General features: G+C 40.9%; 1 protein-coding gene across 1 annotated transcript; it reads right to left on the minus strand.

Annotated features, from left to right (window-relative positions):
• Positions 1–1,715: 1,715 nt before the first annotated feature.
• On the minus strand, positions 1,716–20,081 carry LOC118387401 (5'-AMP-activated protein kinase catalytic subunit alpha-1-like). The gene is made up of 9 exons (XM_035775732.2): positions 19,722–20,081; positions 16,442–16,583; positions 11,497–11,590; positions 9,492–9,636; positions 9,160–9,247; positions 7,828–8,052; positions 6,942–7,461; positions 4,452–4,578; positions 1,716–4,201 (listed from the first exon to the last, which is right to left on the minus strand). Exons 1-9 carry the CDS (start codon positions 19,816–19,818, stop codon positions 3,873–3,875), a joined length of 1,767 nt encoding a protein of 588 aa, XP_035631625.1. The 5' UTR covers positions 19,819–20,081; the 3' UTR covers positions 1,716–3,872.
• Positions 20,082–21,607: the final 1,526 nt, after the last annotated feature.

The following is a 21,607-nucleotide window of genomic DNA, read 5'->3' on the forward strand; positions in this document are numbered from 1 at the left end:
AATAGTAGAGAATTATTTAGTTCAGCTTTTATTTATTTTTTCACATTCCCAATTGGTCAGAAGTTTACATACACTCAATTAGTATTTGGTAGCATTGCCTTTAAATTGTTTAACTTGGGACAAACATTTTGGGTAGTCTTCCACAAGCTTGCCACAATAAGTTGGGTGAATTTTGGCCCATTCCTCCTGACAGAGGTGGTGCAACTGAGTCAGGTTTGTAGGCCTCCTTGCTCGCACACACTTTTTCAGTTCTGCCCACAAATGTTCTATAGGATTGAGGTCAGGGCTTTGTGATGGCCACTCCAATACCTTGCTTTTGTTGTCCTAAAACTCATTTTGCCACAACTTTGGAAGTATGCTTGGGGTCATTGTCCATTTGCAAGACTCATTTGAGACCAAACTTTAACTTCCTGACTGATGTCATGAGATGTTGCTTCAAAATATCCACATAATTCTCCTCCCTTGATGCCATCTATTTTGTGAAGTGCACCAGTCCCTCCTGCAGCAAAGCACCCCTACAACATGATGCTGTCACCCCCGTGTCGGCTTGTAAGCCTCCCCCTTTTCCCTCCAAACATAACGATGGTCATTATGGCCAAATAGTTCTATTTGTTTCATCAGACCAGAGGACATTTCTCCAAAAAGTATGATCTTTGTCCCCATGTGCAGTTGAAAACCATAGTCTGGCTTTTTTAATGGAGGTTTTGGAGCAGTGGCTTCTTCCTTGCTGAGCAGCCTTTCAGGTTATGTTGTATGGGACTCTTTTTACTGTAGATATAGATACTTTTGTACCGGTTTCCTCCAGCATCTTCAGGAGATCCTTTGCTGTTTTTCTGGGATTGATTTGCACTTTTCGCACCAAAGTTCTTTCATCTCTAGGAGACAGAACACATCACCTTCCTGAGCGGTATGACGGCTGTGTGGTACCTTCAGGCGTTTGGAAAAAACAAAGGTTGATTTCTTTTGATGTCAAGCAGAGGCACTGAGGTCAGAGGTAGGCCTTGAAATACATCCACAGGTACACCTCCAATTGACTCAAATTTTGTCAATTAGCCTATCAGAAGCTTCTAAAGCCATGACATAATTTTCTGGAATTTTCCAAGCTGTTGAAAGGCACAGTCAACTTAGTGTATGTAAACTTCTGACCCACTGGAATTGTGATACAATGAATTATAAGTTAAATAATCTGTCTGTAAACAATTGTTGTAAATTACTTGTGTCATGCACAAAGTAGATGTCCTAACCGACTTGCCAAAACTATAGTTTGTTAACAAGAAATTTGTGGAGTAGGTGTAGTTTTAATGACTCCAACCTAAGTGTATGCAAACTTCCGACTTCAACTGTATATACTGTATTCTGCTTTACACGTCTCATATGTATATACTGTTTTCTATTCTACTTTTAGTCAATGCCACTCTGACATTACTCGTCCTAATATTTATATAGTACTTAATTCCATTCTTTTACTTTTAGATGTGTATATTGTGAATTGTTAGATACTACTACACTGTTGATAACTACCTAAATGTGTATGTGACCAATACATTAAAAACATTTTTTTTTTTTTACATAGCTACATTCTTTACATGCTTCCAGGTCTTTTGCTACTCTTTAAATCTGGAACAGTTTTATATTTTCCACCATGCAACATAGTATTGTTAACTTTTTATTTTACACATTTTCCAATGCCAACAGAAACAAGGGAAGACATGAAAACCTGTGCAATTTTGCTGTTTATTAGGCAGTTGTGTGTACAAATGATTTAAAACACTGTCCATTTGATACACGGTCATTATAGTAGTAAGGTCCCTTTACACACCAAATAAAATTAAAACAATATTTCTTAATTAAAGCAGTTAATACAAATACAATGAAAGATATTTCTCCTGCAGATAGTCAGCTCTTAACACTCCCACTCAAAAGGTGAAAAACTACTCACCAAATGTGCAACTTACATCATAAGCCGTTAGAACATGGTTGAGAGAGAAAGACACAGGGCAATTGCACTTCCTCAGTAAGCCATTAGAAGAACATGGTCTCACACTAACTTATTTCAAACACCCCCACAATTCACCGTATGCATTATTTGGAATAGAACTTGCAACGGTCTTTGAAAACGAAAAAAAAAGTTTGTTTTTAGTCCTACAAATGTTTTAATGATAATTTGGTCTACAAATTAGACCTTGCAGTCACAATCCAATCACGTCCTTTATTCAGACCAAAACCAGCCCCACATAAGAGGATAGAAGTAGATAGATGTTTTTATATTCACTGATATAAAACTGATCAACAGTACTGATAATGATAAGGCAGCAAACAGAACGATGCAATCGAAGTGACAATAACGATGTAATCGAAGTGACAATAACGATGCAATCGAAGTGACAATAACTCTCATTAAATCTCCGTCTTGACACTCAAGATAAAATGTAGAATTTTTTTTTTTTCTCCTGGAGCACATTAAATAAATGTAAGGTTTGGGCAAATTTTTAAACTTACATCCAAAGTTATCTATTGTGGGCCAAGAAAAGTGAAATGATTGTTGTGATTGTTTCCTTTATCAATTTACATTGTCCTTGCACATGTACTTGCGTCAAATCACCACTCAATGGTCCCAATTTCTCAATGTGTAACTTGATGAATAGGCATGTGTACAAACTGAATGTTGATCAAATCCTGCTAAAAGGCATGTCACTCAGTCAAGAGATATTCAGATGTATGAATGTATATAGCCCTCAACCTCAAAGATAAATTGGTAAAATAAAAAAAAAGTACTTTTGAATTAAGTATAGGATAGTGTACGTCTCATTATGACTAACAGCAAAGAACTCTTGGGCGATAGTGAGGAAAAACTGTGTATAGAATAACTGATTAAAAACGGTGAAATTGATTTTAAGAAAGCAGTAAAAGGAATAAAATGTCATCCAGCAATAGTCGTAATGCAAAAATTCAAGAAAGATTTCACTCCATAATCATTTCTCAATATAATCTACAATTCCCACTTAAAGCACTGATAAATATATCCAAATGTATTTTTTATTTCTATATAAAATGTAGAGGACAAACAAATCCAAACATTTATTTTTTTACAATAATGAGAAAAAACATGGACGTCTTAATTCAATTAACAAAATTTGGATTAAGTGCTAACTTCTTTCTTCCACCTGACGCGATCGAGTAAGAAATATACAGGGTCATTGCACTTCCTCAGTGAGTCAGCGGGCATCGTTGGCACGACAACCCTTGTTATGGTCAGTGCAGCTAACCCTGAAAGGCCTGCAGTTCAGCTTCCTGTCTTTCTGCACACGTTCTTAGACATCTACTGTAGAGAAACAGACAGAGCAGGACAGAAATAAGAAAACTACTTAGCAAAAGTGCCTCCTTCCACCCTACCCCCCCTATAGCTCTCCTTTCTGGACACAAACTTAGGTTTTGTTTTCTCTACTGGAAAAAGGACAGCAAAGCCCACTGAGTACAGTAAAGCAAATTCAGTGTATCACTCAGACTTAGCCTATATATGTAAGGGTGGAATGTGATCTAAAAGGAGGAAGAAATCATCGTCTGCCAACTAAAATGATCGTGAAAATGTAAAACCATCTCTAAAATAGTATTCTGTCATCATGAATATAATAAAGTGGCTTGGTCATTGTCATTCAACGTTCTCTAAGCCCCGCCCGCACCTCTGCTCTGACAACCCCCCTGTGAGTCAGGGTAGGTGCAAACCAAATCTGCATCATCAGTGCCATGGAACAACCCTAGCCAGCTCAACCGCCCGAGGTGGGGATGAATTGAGCCATGAATCGGTTGTATGCTTATTGCTTATAAGGACACTCGGAGAGAAAAAAAGGCTAATGTTTTGACTTGATTGTGAGCTATCGTGCAAGTAGCTTGATGAGATTGGCGCACATCTCAAAAAACTCAATGGTGTGGCTGCCGGGCCGCGGGTAGACTGTCGTCGGAGCGAGGTCACCTCCTGTTGAGTCAACAGAGGAGGTGAGCGAGGAGGCCAGGGAGCTCTCCGAGGCCTTGGTGGGGGTGGGAGGGATGGAGGTGGCAGGGGTCAGGGTAGCGTCGTCCTTAGCCTCCTCGGTTTGGGACCCCCCCTCTTCAGCAGTGTCGTTCTTAAGGGCCATGCGGTAGTTTCCCACTGACCCAGACCGGTGAGGAGTGGCGGTCCCAGATTTAGCCTCCAACATGTCATCTACAGAGAGAAGGGAAGAGAATGTTAAAACACACAGGTGGTTACAACCAACAACCAAAAGCCACTAGACAGACCTGTGACATGTCTAAGGTGATCAAAAAAACATGAATGATTTTGAAGTCTGACGAGTTGATTTGCATTCCACTCAGCCTCGTATTTTATAGGCAATTTTCTGTGATGGCATAGTCAGCAGTGTAGAAAACCACTTCCAAGTTCTAGACATGTTCTCATTAAGTCCAGATTGACGTACTGTCTATGCTACGGAAGTCCAGGAGGTAGGTCCTGCTGTCCACCTGGTAGAGCTGAAGGCTCATCTTGGTCTGCATGCCCGTCACTGGGTTCTTCCTCTTTACACGCAGGTAGTACGGATTCACCACCTGGGGAAGAGGATATGGAGATTAGTGATGCATTCAACTGGATGTCAGAAGCTGGGTATAGTATGTTTTTGATATAACATACAGCACAGAACATTATATTTTTAAATATGGCTCCAGTAGCTGCTTCAGTGGTGATCTGTATTTAAGTGACTTCAGTGACCGTTTAGAACATGTTGCCTCTTGTCATCAAAATGATAACTTCTGTATAACAGCAAAAAGGATACGAAGTGTGTAGCCGCTGTGAAAGGGCTAGCTAGTTAGCGGTGTGCACTAGTATGTTTCAATCAGTTATTAGAAGTAGTTTTTCCCCTTGCTCTGCAAGGTCCATAGCTTTTGGGGTGCGACAGGTAACGATGCTTCACAGGTGAACATTGTCCATTTGTTCAGAGGGTCCCAGGTTGGGGCAATGAGAGGGACGGAAGCAACAATGTTACAAGAGCTCTATGACCATATCAGAACTTTTAGAGTCTAGACAGAACCGTGGTTAACTTTGTGGGACTGTATTTGAAGCTCAGTATGTTTTATTACTGTGTACCCAAACACATAAAACCATAAATAGCTGCTTTCAATCTATCAGGGCAAGAGAAGGATAAACAGGAAACTGAGCATTTCCTTCATAAATTGCTCTCATTTTTCCTCAAGATACATTTTTAAATTGAGTCAGTCAGCTGATATAGTGTAAAAGTTGTGCCATACTAAAATAGAACCCAAGGAGGAAATAGCCGCATTCCATTCCAGGTCAGGTAGAACTAAACCTGACAAAACCAGTAATTCACACCAAGCCGAAAAATACTAATAACGGCAAGTACTTTAACAAAAAAAAACATAAAAAGGAAATCAGTCATTTGAAATCAGTTCATTAGGTCCCAATCTATGATTTCACATGACTGGGACTACAGATATGAATCTGTTGGTCACAGATACCGTTACAAAAAAGGTAGGGGTGTGGATCAGAAAACCAGTCAGTCAGTATCTGGTGTGACCCCCATTTGCCTCAAGCAGCGCAACATCTCCTTCACATACAGTTGATCAGGCTATTGATTGTGGCCTATGGAAAGCTGTCCCATTCCTCTTCAATGGCCGTTAGAAAGTTGCTGGATAATGGCGGGAATTGGAACACGCCGTTGTACACGAACGGAGCATCCCAATGCTCAATGGGTGACAGGTCCGGTGAGTATGCAGGCCATGGAAGAACTGGGACATTTTCAGCTTCTAGGAATTGTTTACAGATCCTTGTGACATGGGGTCTTGCATTATCATGCTGAAACATGAGGTGATGGTGGCGGATAAATGGCATAACAATGGGCTCAGGATCTCGTCACGGTAGCGGTGTGAATTAAAATTGCTATTGATTAAATGCAATTTTATTCATCGTCTGTAGCTTATGCCTGCCCAAACCATGACCCCAACGCACATTGACATCAGCAAACCACTCGCCCACACGACTCCATAAACGCTGTCGGCTATCTGCCTGGTACAGCTAAAACCGGGATTGGCACACTTGTCCAGCGTGCCAGTGGTCATCAAAAGGTGTGCATTTGCCCACTGAAGTCATTTACGACGTCGAACTGCAGTCAGGTGAAGACCCTGGTGAGGACAAATGCACGCAGATGAGCTTTCCTGAGACAGTTTCTGACTGTGCAGAAATTCTTCAGTTGTGCAAACCCACAGTTTCATCAGCTGTCCGGATGGCTGGTCTCAGACGATCCTGCAGGTGAAGAAGCCAGATGTGGAGGTCCTGGGCTGGCATGGTTACACATGGTCTGCGGTTGAGAGGCCAGTTGGACGTACTGCCAAATACTCTAAAACTATGTTGGATACAGCTTACGGTAGAGAAATTAACAAATGATCAGCTTTGGTGGACATTCCTGCAGTCAGCATGACATTGCACACTCCCTCAAAACTTGAGACATCTGTTACATTGTGTTGTGTGACAAATCTGCACATTTTAGAGTGGCCTTTTATTGTCCCCAGCACATGGTGCACCTGTGTAATGATAATGCTGTTTAATCAACTTCTTGATATGCCACACCTGTCAGCTGGATGGATTATGGTGGAAAAGGAGAAATGCTTACTAACAGGGATGTAAACACATTTGTGCACAAAATTAGAAAAATACGTTTTTTGTGCATATGGAACATTTGTGATCTTTTACTTCAGCTCATGAAACCAACATAACAGATTTCGTACATTTTTGTTCAATATACCTTATTTCCCCACTACCCCTTGACATGAGTAACCCTTGATGGTTTTCTGTGTACTTCTACCTGACGTCTTTACCAACTCCTTCAGACTCTCCCTTCCCTTTCTACTCTTCCTTCCCACCATCCTCACTCTATGATTCTCCCTCCCCTTCCACTCACCTTCCACTCATAATCCAGCTGCTTCATGGCCCGGCACACCTCAGACATAATATCATTTGGCCTGCTCTGGCTCCTGATCCCCAGGTGCCACTTAGCCCGCCTCACCCCCTGGTGCTTCGATTTCTGTGGGTTCAGCTCATCCAGCGTGTGCCTCGGCCTGGGAAGGGTCTCCACTGCCAGGAATGGCTGCATGCGCTCGGGGTGGGGCTTAAGGCCTGCGGCAGCCGCGGCAGAAGCGGTCAGGTGCTGATCGTCCAAGAAGGAGTCTGGGGGACTGGAGGCCAGATAGAAGTCTTTGGCCTCGGACATGATGCGGCGGTTGTCGATGATGAGGTGATAGGCCACAGCCAGGGGGTCATGGTGGTTGCGGCTGTACAAACAAGTCAGGATTTCTTCCTCAGTGCACTCAAACTTCTCACACACCTCCTTCAGGGCCTCGTCATCAATCATGTTGTTGCTATAGGACGGGTCCTCTGGGAACAAGTACTTGGGGAGCTCCTCTTTGAACCATTCATCCTCTCTGTGGCGAGGGGAGGGAAGATAGAGCTTGGTTAAAGTCAGGGTCAAACTAGTATTTTATCCCATAGGAAAAAAATGTTTTTCTTAACAGGGCAGCTGACCAGAAGGGGTGGGTTGACTTTGTTAGTGCTGGAACTAAAGCCTGCACAGAGAAGGCAGGAGCTTCCCCAGGACAGGAGTTTTCCACCCATGATAGGTAGTACAGCATGAAACCTCAGTTACAGTTTAATGTGGAGCAAGTTTAATTTGAGTTTTGAATGTATTTTACCTTACATTATTCTACTGCAGAGTGTATTCAGGTGTTTAAATACACTTTGTATTTGAATGGAATGCATTTAGGTGAAGTTGAACACTTGCCCCTTCTTACCGGATTTCTTTAATGGTGGCTCTCTTCATGGGATCCACCTGCAGCATGTGTTTGAGCAGGGCGGCGACAGAGGGGTTCAAGTACTGAGGAGTGAAGAAGATCCCGTCACAGATCTTCTTGAAGAGCGTTGGCACATGGTCGTCATCGAAGGGCAGCGTCCCACACAGCAGGGCATACAGGATCACCCCACTGCTCCAGATGTCCACCTCAGGACCTGCATATAACCTGGGAGGAAACAGGTCAATCAAACATTTATGAATCCCTTTAGATCAGGTACGGCCAACTTTGATGGGGGTGGGGAGCCACAAAAAAACTGAACTCATGAGGGGCCGCAGTGGATCTATGTACCAACACCACACCCCAACGGACTTGGGAGAGGCGAAGGTCGAGAGCCAAGGTCGAGAGCCACGCACTGCTTCTTGACACACTGCTCGCTTAACCTGGAAGCCAGCCGCACCAATGTGTTGGAGGAAACACTGTCCAGCTGGCGACTGACGTCAGCTTGTAGGTGCCCAGCCCGCCACAAGGAGTCACTAGAGCATGACGGGACAAATCCCACCCGGCCCGGGCGACACTGGCCAATTGTGCAACGCCTCTTGGGTCTCCCAGTGACAGCCAGCCTGGTATCGAACCTGAGTCTGTAGTGAAGCCTCTAGAACCACGATGCTGCGCCATTCGGTGGCCCATGTTTGTAGTTTTTATACGATAAACTGATGATCAATGGGCCCCACCCCGGTCGGTAATTCGACCGTGCTTACTACAAGTTTAGTTAGCTGGCCGCTAGCCTAATTTACCAATCTAAAACATTTTAGCAGACATGGGCTAATTGAATGACTGATGATGCACAACCAAATTTCTTTATTGCACCTTGTGTATTCTATTATTCTAACTCGACAGTAAGTTGAGACCCAGACAGTTCCTAAAAAAAGAAATATAAATAATTTTAAATTAAACGTTGTGTGTGAAATTGGTCCACGGGCCTACAAAACATGTGGCCCAGGGAATACCAGTTGCCCACCCCTGCTTTACATAAACAGTTGCCACAAAGTAGTTTAGAATAACAGTCTAGACTCCAAAGAGCACGCAGAAGAATAGAGAACAAAACTACCTGCATAAAACATGGACATGAACCAAGAGTCGTTTCGAATGGTGAATATTCAGTGAGCCTTATCAAGAACGGGAGGGTCTTTCACCAAAGCAAAACCGTGAAATTGATCAGTCCTTTTAACATGAACGGTGTTCCTCATTGAAATGTGACAGCGGTCTTTGTATACATTAGCACATTCCCCATCATGTCTACCATAGTTTTAGTGTGAAAAGGAGAGGACATACCTTCCAGAGATGACTTCAGGGGCAGCGTAGTTCGGAGAACCGCAACTTGTCCTCAGAAACTCTCCATCGGACATCATGTTTGACAAACCTACAGAAAACACCAGACAACATCACATAATTATGTGTTTGTGTCCAAAGGTAGAGCACTATATAGGAAATGGGGTGTCATTTCAGACCCTTTCCAGTAACTATGGAAGATGTGTATATATGTGTAACCAAGCCAACCCAGTACAGTTAGATGTGGCTCGATTTTGAAGTGTAAATTAGGTATAGGTGTAGAAAGCTGCTGCTTAGTTCGTGTAGGGTTAGGGTTGAGGGTGGCAGTGACTTACCAAAGTCAGCGATCTTGGCATTCATCTGTGCGTCCAGCAGGACGTTCTCAGGCTTCAGGTCTCGGTGCACCACCATGTGTCTGTGGCAGTAGTCTACTGCGGAGATGATCTGCTGGAACAGACGACGGCTCTCCTTCTCATCCAACTGGAGACACACACACACGAAACGCAGACACACAGAACACACGAGGTGAGATATGTCCATTCAGTGTCTATATCAGTAATGTAAGTAACCACTCTGGATATTTGGTCAGCGACTTTGCTTGAATGATTTAGTAGTCCTCAAAAACCGCTTAGAAAGAATGCAGTGTAGAGATAGAGTTGTGATATATGTTTGTATACAGAAGGATGGGGGTAGTCCATACAAGAGGCAGGTTATAACATAACCATTATACTAGCCTGACAATAGATAGCCAATTACCTAAGCCATTAATATTCAGGTGAGCAAAAGATTACCCACAATCCAAAACAACAGTTAATTGTAACAGATAGGTTTAACTTATTATGGCGTTGGGGCAGTATTGAGTCGCTTGGATGAATAAGGTGCCCAGAGTAAACTACCTGCTACTCAGGCCCAGAAGCTAAGATATATATTATTAGTAGATTTGGACAGAAAACACTGAAGTTTCTAAAACTGTTTGAATGATGTCTGTGGGTATAACAGAACTCATATGGCAGGCAAAAACCAGAGAAAAAAATCCAACCAGGAAGTGGGAAATCTGGGGTTTGTAGGTTTTCAAGTCTTTGCCTATCCAATATACAGTGTAAAATTGGGTCCGATTGCACTTCCTAAGGCTTCCACTAGATGTCAACAGTCTTTAGAACCTGTTTCAGGCTTCTACTGTGAAGGGGGAGAGAATAAGAGCAGTTAGAGTCAAGTGTCTGGCAGAATGCCATGAGCTCAGTCTCACGCGCACCGTGAGAGTTAGCTGCGTTCCCTTTCCTTTCTGAAGACAAAGGAATTGTCCAGTTGGAATATTGAAGATTTGATAAAAACTTCCTAAAGATTGATTCTATACATCGTTTGACATGTTTCTACGAACTGTAATGGAACTGTCATCTGAACTAAGTGTCTGCACCTCATGAATTTGGATTTGTGAACTAAACGTGCGAACAAAAAGGAGGTATTTGGACATAAATGGACTTTATCCAACAAAACAAACATTTATTGTGGAACTGGGATTCCTGGGAGTGCATTCTGATGAAGATCAAAGGTAAGTGAATATTTATAATGCTATTTCTGACTTCTGTTGACTCCACAACATGGAGGGTATCTGTATGGCTTGTTTTGGTCTCTGAGCGCTGTACTCAGATTATTGCATGGTGTGCTTTTTCCGTAAAGCTTTTTTGAAATCTGACACAGCGGTTGCATTAAGAAGAAGTATATCTTGAATTCCATGTATAACAGTTGTATTTTCATCAACATGTATGATGAGTATTTCTGTAAATTGATGTGGCTCTTTGCAAAATCACTGGATGTTTTGGAAGCAAAACATTACTGAACATAACGCGCCAATGTAAACAGATTTTAGGATATAAATATCAACTTTATCGAACAAAACATACATGTATTGTGTAACATGGAGTCCTATGAGTGTCATCTGATGAAGATCAGCAAAGGTAAGTGATTCATTTATCTCTATTTCTGCTTTTTGTGACCCCCATCTTTGGCTGGAAAAAGGGCTGTTTTTCTGTGACTAGGTGCTGACCTAACATAATCATATTGTGTGCTTTCGCTGTAAAGCCTTTTTGAAATCGGACACTGTGGTGGGATTAACAACAAGTTTATCTTTAAAATTATGTATAATACTTATGTTTGAGGAATTTTAATTACGAGATTTCTGTTGTTTGAATTTGGCGCCCTGCACTTTCAGCCGTAATAAGTTTAATGAGGCTTCATGTAGAATAACCCCCAATGTCTGTTTTGTTGTTGAACTAAAAACGGGTCCATAATTGTCACAAAGCCTGCATACATTAGAGTGTGTTTTCCTTGGGGGGGGCTTACCTTTCCATTTTTGCAGATGTAGTCAAAGAGCTCTCCTCCAGACACATACTCCATCACCATAAAGATGTCTGTTGGGGTGCTGATCACCTGGTACCTACAGCCCCACAGGAAAAACAGTCACACACACAAAATAGGCTTGTCATGATTGTACCAAGAGATTTCCATGACCAATCGGCCCATCTGATCAGGATTTATTAAAAAAAATAATAATAATAATTTACTCTGAGCCCTACTCAAACACCAGACAAAAACAGTTAAGGATCGCCTAACTTTCACAAACCTGTTTTTTTAAACAGCTATATTTAAGCTTTACCACAGCAATAAAATGGAAGAAAATTGCAATATAACATCTGAGAATAAGAGGCAGGTGATTAAGGACAGATTAATCCTCTCAAAAGCAAATAAATAATTCTTAACCTAGAGGCAGTAAAACTCCTTTGCGGGCCATTGGATTCAATGACTAGATGGTGTGAGGGAGACTGGCCACATGCCATGGAACACTTCAACATGTTAAACATAGGCCTACTTCACTAGAGCAAACCGCTACATTTCTTCACTCATGTGCCACATATTGGTAACAACGTTATCAACACAAGTGTTGTACAAAACTTGACTCCAGGGGGTGACCTTTTAAAGTGGAAAAATTCTGGTCTAGTCACAAGGGAGCAGGCCCCCAGAAATGCCCCAACTAGGCCTACACAATGAGCTCACTGCCAGGTCATGAAGACAACTCATGTAAGGGGATTTTTCATTTAGTGAATAGTAATAGGACTAGTTATACATAATTTAAAAAACTGCCAGAAACATAGGGGAAAGCTGACCCTTCATAACCAATGAGATAAATCATGAAAACACTGCATTTAATCAGATGCCTTTTGAAGAGGTAGGGAGAGTAGCATAGATGCAGAGATAAAGAGAAAGTGTGACTTACTCTATAAAACCCACCACTTAAGTCACAACACAATGCCACACGTCTCAAGTTGAAGGAGCGTGCAATTGGCATGCTGACTGCAGGAATTCCACCAGAGCCGTTGCCAGAGAATGTAATGTTCAGGGATGCAAACTGGTGAGGACCCAAAAAGGTGACACTTTTTTTGCACTAAAATGCAGGTTTAGACTAATTAAACAAAGATTATGATCTATATGAATCAGTCTCTGTGTAAAATAAGTGGTTAATGTGAACCTAAAATCACAGCTAAAAATGTAAAGAAAGAAATCTAATGTTATTTGTTGCCTAGACTTACTGCAAATGACACACAAGAAAAAAAATACTCTATTGCAGTTTGCCATGACAGCCTTTATGATAGAACGCTTGTGACCACACACATCGAAATATTGCACTTGGGGAGAAAACATCTTAAAGTAGTAATAGAATGAAACAAACAGACATTCTATTTTTTTTATATTTTTGCTCTATTATAGTGGCCACTATAGCAGACATTGATCAAGAGCACAAGGCTACATGTGTGCAAAAATAACATTGATCGAGTAAAAAATGATATAATCCCCCTCACACGTGTTACTGTCAAGTTCAACACAAAGGTTATATAGAATGGGGCAAAAAAGTATTTAGTCAGCCACCAATTGTGCAAGTTCTCCCACTTAAAAAGATGAGAGAGGCCTGTAATTTTCATCATAGGTACACTTCAACAATGACAGACAAAATTAGAAAAAAATTCTCCAGAAAATCACATTGCAGGATTTGTAATGAGTTTATTTGCAAATTGTGGTGGAAAATAAGTATTTGGTCAATAACAAAAGTTTCTCAATACTTTGTTATATACCATACCCTTTGTTGGCAATGACAGAGGTCCTCACAAGGTTTTCACACACTGTTGCTGGTATTTTGGCCCATTCCTCCATGCAGATCTCCTCTAGAGCAGTGATGTTTTGGGGCTGTTGCTGGGCAACACGGACTTTCAACTCCCTCCAAAGATTTTCTATGGGGTTGAGATCTGGAAACTGGCTAGGCCACTCCAGGACCTTGAAATGCTTCTTACCAAGCCAAATGCTCTCTAGCAAATTTCAGGATTTGCAGGATTTTAGTCCCTGGCGGCATAGTGTGTTACTGATGATAGGCTTTGTTACTTTCTTCCCAGCTCTCTGCAGGTCATTCACTTGGTCCCCCCCGTGTGATTCTGTGGTTTTTGCTCACCGTTCTTGTGATCATTTTGACCCCACGGGGTGAGATCTTGCGTCGAGCCCCAGATCGAGGGAGATCAGTGGTCTTTTATGTCTTCCATTTCCTAATAATTGCTCCCACAGTTGATTTCTTCAAACCAAGCTGCTTACCTATTGCAGATTCAGTCTTCCCAGCCTGGTGCAGGTCTACAATTTTGTTTCTGGTGTCCTTTGACAGCTCTTTGGTCTTGGCCATAGTGGAGTTTGGAGTGTGACTGTTTGAAGTTGTGGACAGGTGTCTTTTATACTGATAACAAGTTCAAACAGGTGCCATGAATACAGGTAATGAGTGGAGGACAGAGGAGCCTTTTAAAGAAGAAGTTACAGGTCTGTGAGAGCCAGAAATCTTGCTTGTTTGTCGTTGACCAAATACTTAATTTCCACCATAATTTGCAGATCAATTGTTTAAAATCCTCCAACGTGATTTTCTGGATTTTTTTCTTCTCATTTTGTCTGTCATAGTTGAATTGTACTTATGATGAAAATGACAGTCTTCTCATCTTTTTAAGTGGGAGAACATGCACGATTGGTGGCTGACTAAATACTTTTTTGCCCCACTGTATTTGGGCTACACTGCACATTATTACATTGTACACTTTCTGCCTGTGGACATCTGTTCTACAATGTGCCATCAAAAGTGAGAAAGAGGGAAAGTGTGTGGCCGATTTCAAGTTTCATAACAAATCGGTATTCGGCCTTTTTGGACGATTACATTGCAATCCATGAGGAAACTGCGTGGCAGCCTGACCACCTATTACGCGAGTCCAGTGTCAAAAGGACCTTTTAAGTAAGGTTTTAGGTAAATTGCTAGCTAGCATTAAACTCATACAAAAAGTATTCATAATCGCTAGTTAACTACACATGGTTGATGATATTACTAGGTTAACTAGCTTGTCCTGCGTTGCATATAATCAATGCTGTGCCTGTTGATTTATCATCGAATCACAGCCTACTTCAACTTTGCCAAACGGGTGATGATTTAGCAAAAGCGCATTCGTGAAAAAAGCACATTCGTTGCACAAATGTACCTTTTTTAAAATCAATACACAGAAGTATATATTTTTTTAAACCTCCATATTTAGTTAAAATAAATGCATGTTAGCAGGCAGTATTAAAAAGGGAAATTGTGTAAGCAGAGTCAGGGTATATGCAACAGTTTGGGCCCCGCCTGGCTCGTTGCGAACTGTGTATTTCACTGAAAGAATAAATGTTTTGTTTTCAAAATTATAGTTTCAGGATTTGACCATATTAATGACCAAAGGCTTGTATTTCTGTGTGTTTATTATAATTAAGTCTATGATTTGATATTTGATAGAGCAGTCTGACTGAATGGTGTTAGGCAGCAGCAGGCTCGTAAGCATTCATTCAAAGAGCACTTTACTGTGTTTGTGAGCAGCTCTTAGCAATGCTTGAATCACAGTGCTGTTTATGACTTCAAGCCTATCAACTCCCGAGATTAGGTTGGCAATACCAAAGTACCTATTAGAGTATCCAATAGTCAAAGGTATATGAAATACAAATGGTTTAGAGAGAAATAGTCGACTTAATTGAATTTCACGCTCTGCAATTTCACTGGATGTTGTCGAGGTGGGTCGCTTGCGGAATGCCTGCGCCAGAAAGGTTAATGCGTTTCAGCCAATCAGTTGTGAAAAGGTATGGTTGGTATACAGAATTACAGCCCTATTTGTAAAAGACCAAGTCCATATTATGGCCAGAACAGCTGAAATAAGCAAAGAGAAATGACAATCCATGATGCTTTGTACCTTCTATAATATTTCCCTTAATGTTATTTTCCTACCTACCGCTCTATTGTTGCTTCATTCCTTCCTCGCTTTCAACAATTAAATAAGTTTAGTTGTCCTCATCATTCTAATGACATCCTTGAATAATATAGGACTAGAATTAGATGCAGAAGGCTTTCGCTTCTCTTCACGAACATTGAATGGTTATTGGTCTGAATAAATAACTGCCATAGCCTACTGCCATCACGCGTTCAATATTTCAAAACCACCCGTGAGTTCTATTGGCTGCTGGATTTAACATTAATCACGAAAGACTATACCTATACTATAGGTATAACACATTCAAAATCATGTCCAACAAGCTATTCTAGTCTAGCTTTTCCTGCAGGGCCTTCCAAGAGCTAGATACCGGCTACAAGTTAGAAGCGTATTATGCATAACCCATCATTATTGGCTAAATATAAGAATAATGCTGTATTGAATTTATGACCTGAAAGAAGTAGGCCAGGACATCTATATAATCAATCTAAAACGTATGATCTATTTTGTATGCAATTTGAATGGAGTTAATGAGAGAGAGAGAAAGAGAGAGAGCTCACGCGTGTACTGATTTAAAGCAACAATATTTGAGACCGTTTTAGCTGAAAAAAAAAACTACAAAATAAAATAAAAAAGGTGACCCCGAAAGCCAGATATAGATGGGTAAATTAGACACACATTCTGTCTTTATATTACTGTATTATAGGATGTTGCAGTAAATGTTGGCCTACCTGTCACAAAAGAAGTTGACACCCTGAGCGTTGATTAATCATGCAGAGGCCATAGAGAAGCTTATAACTTTAAAAACAGCTCCATTTCACAAATATAATTTAATATAGTTCCATTTCATGCCATGCTGTTAATATAAATAATTTATTATAATTGACCAGTTTCACACAGTTTTTATCCAGGGAAAGGGGAGTGGTTTTGGGCAACAAATCCTGGTAACCGGGTTCCCACCTTTCAACCCTATGTAGACTTACAGCTTGATGATGTGTGGATGCCTGAAGAGCTTGAGGTTCTGGATCTCTCTACGGATCTTCCCCACCACATCCAAACTGCGGATCTTCTGTCTGTTCAGGATCTTCACAGCCACCTGGTGTTTGGTCAGCTCGTGCTGCCCCACTATAGAGGGGGGGAGCGCAAGAGAGAGAGAGGAAGAGAGAGAAGAGAGAAAGAGGAGAGAAATAGAGAGAGAGCATGGGAGAGAGAGAGAAAGTCTTCTCATGCTTTGTTGATTTAAAAAAAGCCTTAGACTCAATTTGGCATGAGGGTCTGCTATACAAATTGATGGAAAGTGGTGTTGGGGGTAAAACATACGACATTATAAAATCCATGTACACAAACAACAAGTGTGCGGTTAAAATTGGCAAAAAACACACATTTCTTCACACAGGGTCGTGGGGTGAGACAGGGATGCAGCATAAGCCCCACCCTCTTCAACATATATATCAACGAATTGGCGCGGGCACTAAAAAAAGTCTGCAACACCCGGCCTCACCCTACTAGAATCCGAAGTCAAATGTCTACTGTTTGCTGATTATCTGGTGCTTCTGTCACCAACCAAGGAGGGCCTACAGCAGCACCTAGATCTTCTGTACAGAATCTGTCAGACCTGGGCCCTGACAGTAAATCTCAGTAAGACCAAAATAATGGTGTTCCAAAAAGGTCCAGTCGCCAGGACCACAAATACAAATTCCATCTAGACACCATTGCCCTAGAGCACACAAAAAACTATACATACCTTGGCCTAAACATCAGCGCCACAGGTAACTTCCACAAAGCTGTGAACGATCTGAGAGACAAGGCAAGAAGGGCATTCTATGCCATCAAAAGGAACCTACATTTCAACATACCAATTAGGATCTGGCTACAAATACTTGAATCAGTCAGAGCCCATTGCCCTTTACGGTTGTGAGGTCTGGGGTCCGCTCACCAACCAAGACTTCACAAAATGGGACAAACACCAAATTGAGACTCTGCATGCAGAATTCTGCAAAAATATTCTCTGTGTACAACGTAGAACCCCAAATAATGCATGCAGAGCAGAATTAGACCAATACACACTTATTATCAAAATCCAGAAAAGAGCCTGTTAAATTCTACAATCACCTAAAAGGAAGCGATTCCCAAACCTGCCATAACAAAGCCATCACCTACAGAGAGATGAACCTGGAGAAGAGTCCCCTAAGCAAGCTGGTTCTGGGGCTATGTTCACAAACACAATCACACCCCACAGAGCCCCAGGTCAGCAGCACAATTAGACCCAACCAAATCATGAGAAAATAAAAATAATTACTTGACACATTGGAAAGAATTAACAAAAAAACAGAGCAAACTAGAATGCTATTTGGGCCTAAACAGAGAGTACACAGTGGCAGAATACCTGTCCACGGTGACTGACCCAAACTTAAGGAAAGCTTTGACTATGTACAGACTTAGTAAGCATAGCCTTGCTATTGAGAAAGGCCGCCGTAGACAGACCTGGCTCTCAAGAGAAGACAGGCTATGTGCACACTGCCCACAAAATGAGGTGGAAACTGAGCTGCACTTCCTAACCTCCTGTCCAACGTATGACCATATCAGAGATACATATTTCCCTCAGATTACACAGATCCACAAAGAATTCAAAAACAAATCCAATTTTGATAAACTCCCATATCTACTGGGTGAAATTCCACAGTGTGCCATCACAGTAGCAAGATTTGTGACCTGTTGCCACAAGGGCAACCAATGAAAAACAAACACAATTGTAAACACAACCCATATTTATTTTCCCTTGTGTACATTAACATTGTTACAACACTGTGTATATAATTAATATAATATTATATAAATATATATATATATATATATATATATATATATATATATATATAAACATTGACAAAGGAAGTGAGGTAGATAATATACAAAAGTGAAATAAACAATAAAAATTAACCGTAAACATTACGGTTCATTTTTATTGTTTATTTCACTTTTGTATATGATCTACCTCACTTGCTTTGGCAATGTTAACATGTTTCCCATGCCAATAAAGCCCCTTGAATTGAGAGAGAGAGAGGAAGAGTTAGGAAATACTCTTATAAGATTGTTTTTATGTCTGGTTTCTTATCAGCCCCAAACTGCTACACAATGACACATGCAATGCAACACTGTGGTTAACAGCAGAAGGAAACATGGTTTATAGGCCTGTGTTTATATCAGTTTACGGATGTAAATTACTGTGTAGCCTACACAATGGTTCAATGCCAAATGTAAGCAAATATAGGCCGACCTAAAAACTGGTCAGAAGAACAAGTGAAAATGTATTAGACAGGACTGAACAGAGGGAAATTAGAATGAGTGAGGGAAAGGGGCGTGTACAAATAGCTGCTATTGATTAAACTGTTTTGCTGGTGATGCATTAACCAGCAGGTAGTCACCTAGAATATAACCATGGAGTAAATAGCCCAATGTGCAGTGTGTTCAATTCTGACCACTGGGAGAAAGTAGTAAAGATATTAACAGTATATCTATAACCCTAATTGGTAGTGGCTTGATAATAAAAGTTGTTTTCAAATACCAAGGAAATGTACCTTTTTCTAGTTTGAAACGGGCCTAACAGATGATTGCCTTGCAGCTAGGCTATACAAGTCAGTTTGGTCCTCTACTTAAAGTTTAGACATAACGTTAGTCATTTTAGGTGATATGACATTAGAAATGATTTTGACATGGTGTAGATTGTGTGCAACCCAGGGACAATGTTCCACCCTGTTGAGGATAAACAATGGCTAATGTCAACACTACTATAGTACTGGGATGTGGTGTTGAGGGGTGGAAGGGTATGTGTAACGACGTTATATGTCCTCATTAATAATTCAGCCAGGTCCAATATAGTTACGTATGTATGTATGGCTTCCATCAAAGACACTCCAATGAATTGAGCCTGGGGGCTTCCTGACTGAGAAACCACTAATTTAACTTAGCATAGGTTAGCAATTTGAGCGCAGACTATACTAGTTGGCCAACTATCAAGTAAACTTGGTTAGTTTAAGTTCTGTCATTCGACCACATAACTAGCTGGCTAGCAAGCTTACTAGTTAGAACATGACAAAGCACTATCTTTTGATAGATTAAAATGTACACCGGATAGCTAACTCAGCCAGGCTCTAAAGTCAAACAGCTAACCTTAGCCTAGCTCAAGTTCAGCGGCCAACAAGTGCGAGAAATCCCATCGTCTCGCGGGTATCTGGTCGAAACTTGAAACGTCAAGACCCTTACCTTTAACTTTCCCGAACGTCCCCACCCCAAGTGTGTCTCCAAGAATATAGTGTCCAATTTTTACTCTGCCTTCATGTTTCTGTTTATCCGTCGCCATCTTTCCCGCAGTGACCAAGCCTTGATGCTATTCTGTGCTTATGCTGCTGTGAGCAGAAGCGAGCAAGCAACTGCGACTGGATCGACACTAGATACCACAGCCACAAATGGTAAAGCCCCGCCTATTTCTACAAAGTATCTTCTAAATATCTGATTTAAAACCTAAACTTAACCTTAACCACACTACTATGCCAAACCCTAACTTGAAATTAAGACCAAAAAGCACATTTCTGTTTTCATACCTTTTTGCGATATAGCTAAATTGACTTTGTGACTGCGGTAACTAGACAACTCTGCGATTGCGAAGGGTCGTGTAAAAAAAATACTCTTCCGTGTCATCATTGGGACGAGTTGAAGTGGATTTTCAAAATAAAAGTCTAGACAAATTGCTGACAAATTGCTGTCAAACTGTGTGTATTTGCAGTGGTGTAAAGTCCTTACAGTGCATTCAGAAATTATTCAGACTCCTTGACTTTCTCCACATTTTGTTTTGTTACAGCCTTATTCTAAAATGGATTAAATTGTCATTGTTTTTCATGAATCTACACACAATACCCAATAATGACAAAGCAAAAACCGTTTTTTACAAATTTTTGCAAATGTATAGAAAATAAAAACTGAAATATGCCCGTAGGGATGGTGCCAGGTTTCCTCCAAACGTGACGCTTGGCATTCAGGCCAAAGAGTTCAATCTTGGTTTCATCAGACCAGAAAATATTGTTTCTCATGGTCAGAGTAATTTAGGTGCCTTTTTAGCAAACTCCAAGAGGGCTGTCATGTGCCTTTTACAGAAAGGAGTGGCTCTCATCTGGCCACTCTACGATAAAGGCCTGATTGGTGGAGTGCTGCAGAGATGGTTGTCCTTTTGGAAGGTTCTCCCATCTCCACAGAGGAAATCTGTCCGAGTAACCATCAGGTTCTTGGTCATCTCCCTGACCAAAGCCCTTCTTCCTTGATTGCTCAGTTTGGCCTGGCGGCCAGCTCTAGGAAGAGTCTTTGTGGTACCAAACTTCTTCCATTTGAGAATGATGGAGGCCACTGTGTTCTTGGGGACTTTCAATGCTGCCAATTTTTTTTGATACCCTTCCCCAGATCTGTTTCCAGGATGTACCTGAGCTGAATTTCCAGTCTCATAGCAATGGGTCTGAATACTTATGTAAATAAGCTATCTGTTTTTGATTTGGAATAAATTTGCTAAATACAAACCTGTTTTCACATTGTCATTATGGGTTATTGTGTGTAGTTTGATGTGTAAAACAAATAATTTAATCAATTTTAGAATTAAGGCTGTAACGTAACAAAATGTGGAAAAGGGAAGGGGTCTGAAAACTTTCCAAATGCACTGTAAGTAAAAATACTTTAAAGTACTACTTAAGTCGTTTTTTGGGGTATCTATAATTTACTATTTATATTTTTCACAACTTTTACTTCACTACATTCCTAAAGAAAATATTGTACTTTTTAATCCATACATTTCCCTGACACCCAAAGTATTCCTTACACTTTAACATTTTTAGCAGGAGAGGAAATTGCCAAATTCACACACTTATCAAGAGAACATCCCTGTTCATCCCAAATGCCTCTGATCCTTTTCTATTGAGGTATCTTGACCTTAAATCATGTATGACAATTGGGTATTTTCCCCCACCACTGTGTATGTACGTGGGTGTGTGTGCATAAACAAGTAATCTGGGCTAAAGGGCCCTGGCCCCTGCAATGTAGACTATTGTACAAATGTTGTTGAATAAAACATTAAAACATATTCCCCCTCTTATCATCTAAGTGATGAT

Source organism: Oncorhynchus keta, chromosome 9 (assembly GCF_023373465.1).
Source record: "Oncorhynchus keta strain PuntledgeMale-10-30-2019 chromosome 9, Oket_V2, whole genome shotgun sequence".
NCBI classification, from domain to species: domain Eukaryota; kingdom Metazoa; phylum Chordata; class Actinopteri; order Salmoniformes; family Salmonidae; genus Oncorhynchus; species Oncorhynchus keta.

What these genes read in the sequence shown, in the direction of transcription:
- LOC118387401 (XM_035775732.2), bottom strand. Translation starts at nt 19,818, where the DNA reads ATGGCGACGGATAAACAGAAACATGAAGGCAGAGTAAAAATTGGACAC. An exon ending in CATCCACACATCATCAAGCT is followed by an intron (nt 11,591 to 16,441) that starts GTAAGTCTACAT and finishes GTGGGGCTGTAG; the next exon opens with GTACCAGGTGATCAGCACCC. An exon ending in GGACTTCCGTAGCATAGACA is followed by an intron (nt 4,202 to 4,451) that starts GTACGTCAATCT and finishes TTCTCTCTGTAG; the next exon opens with ATGACATGTTGGAGGCTAAA.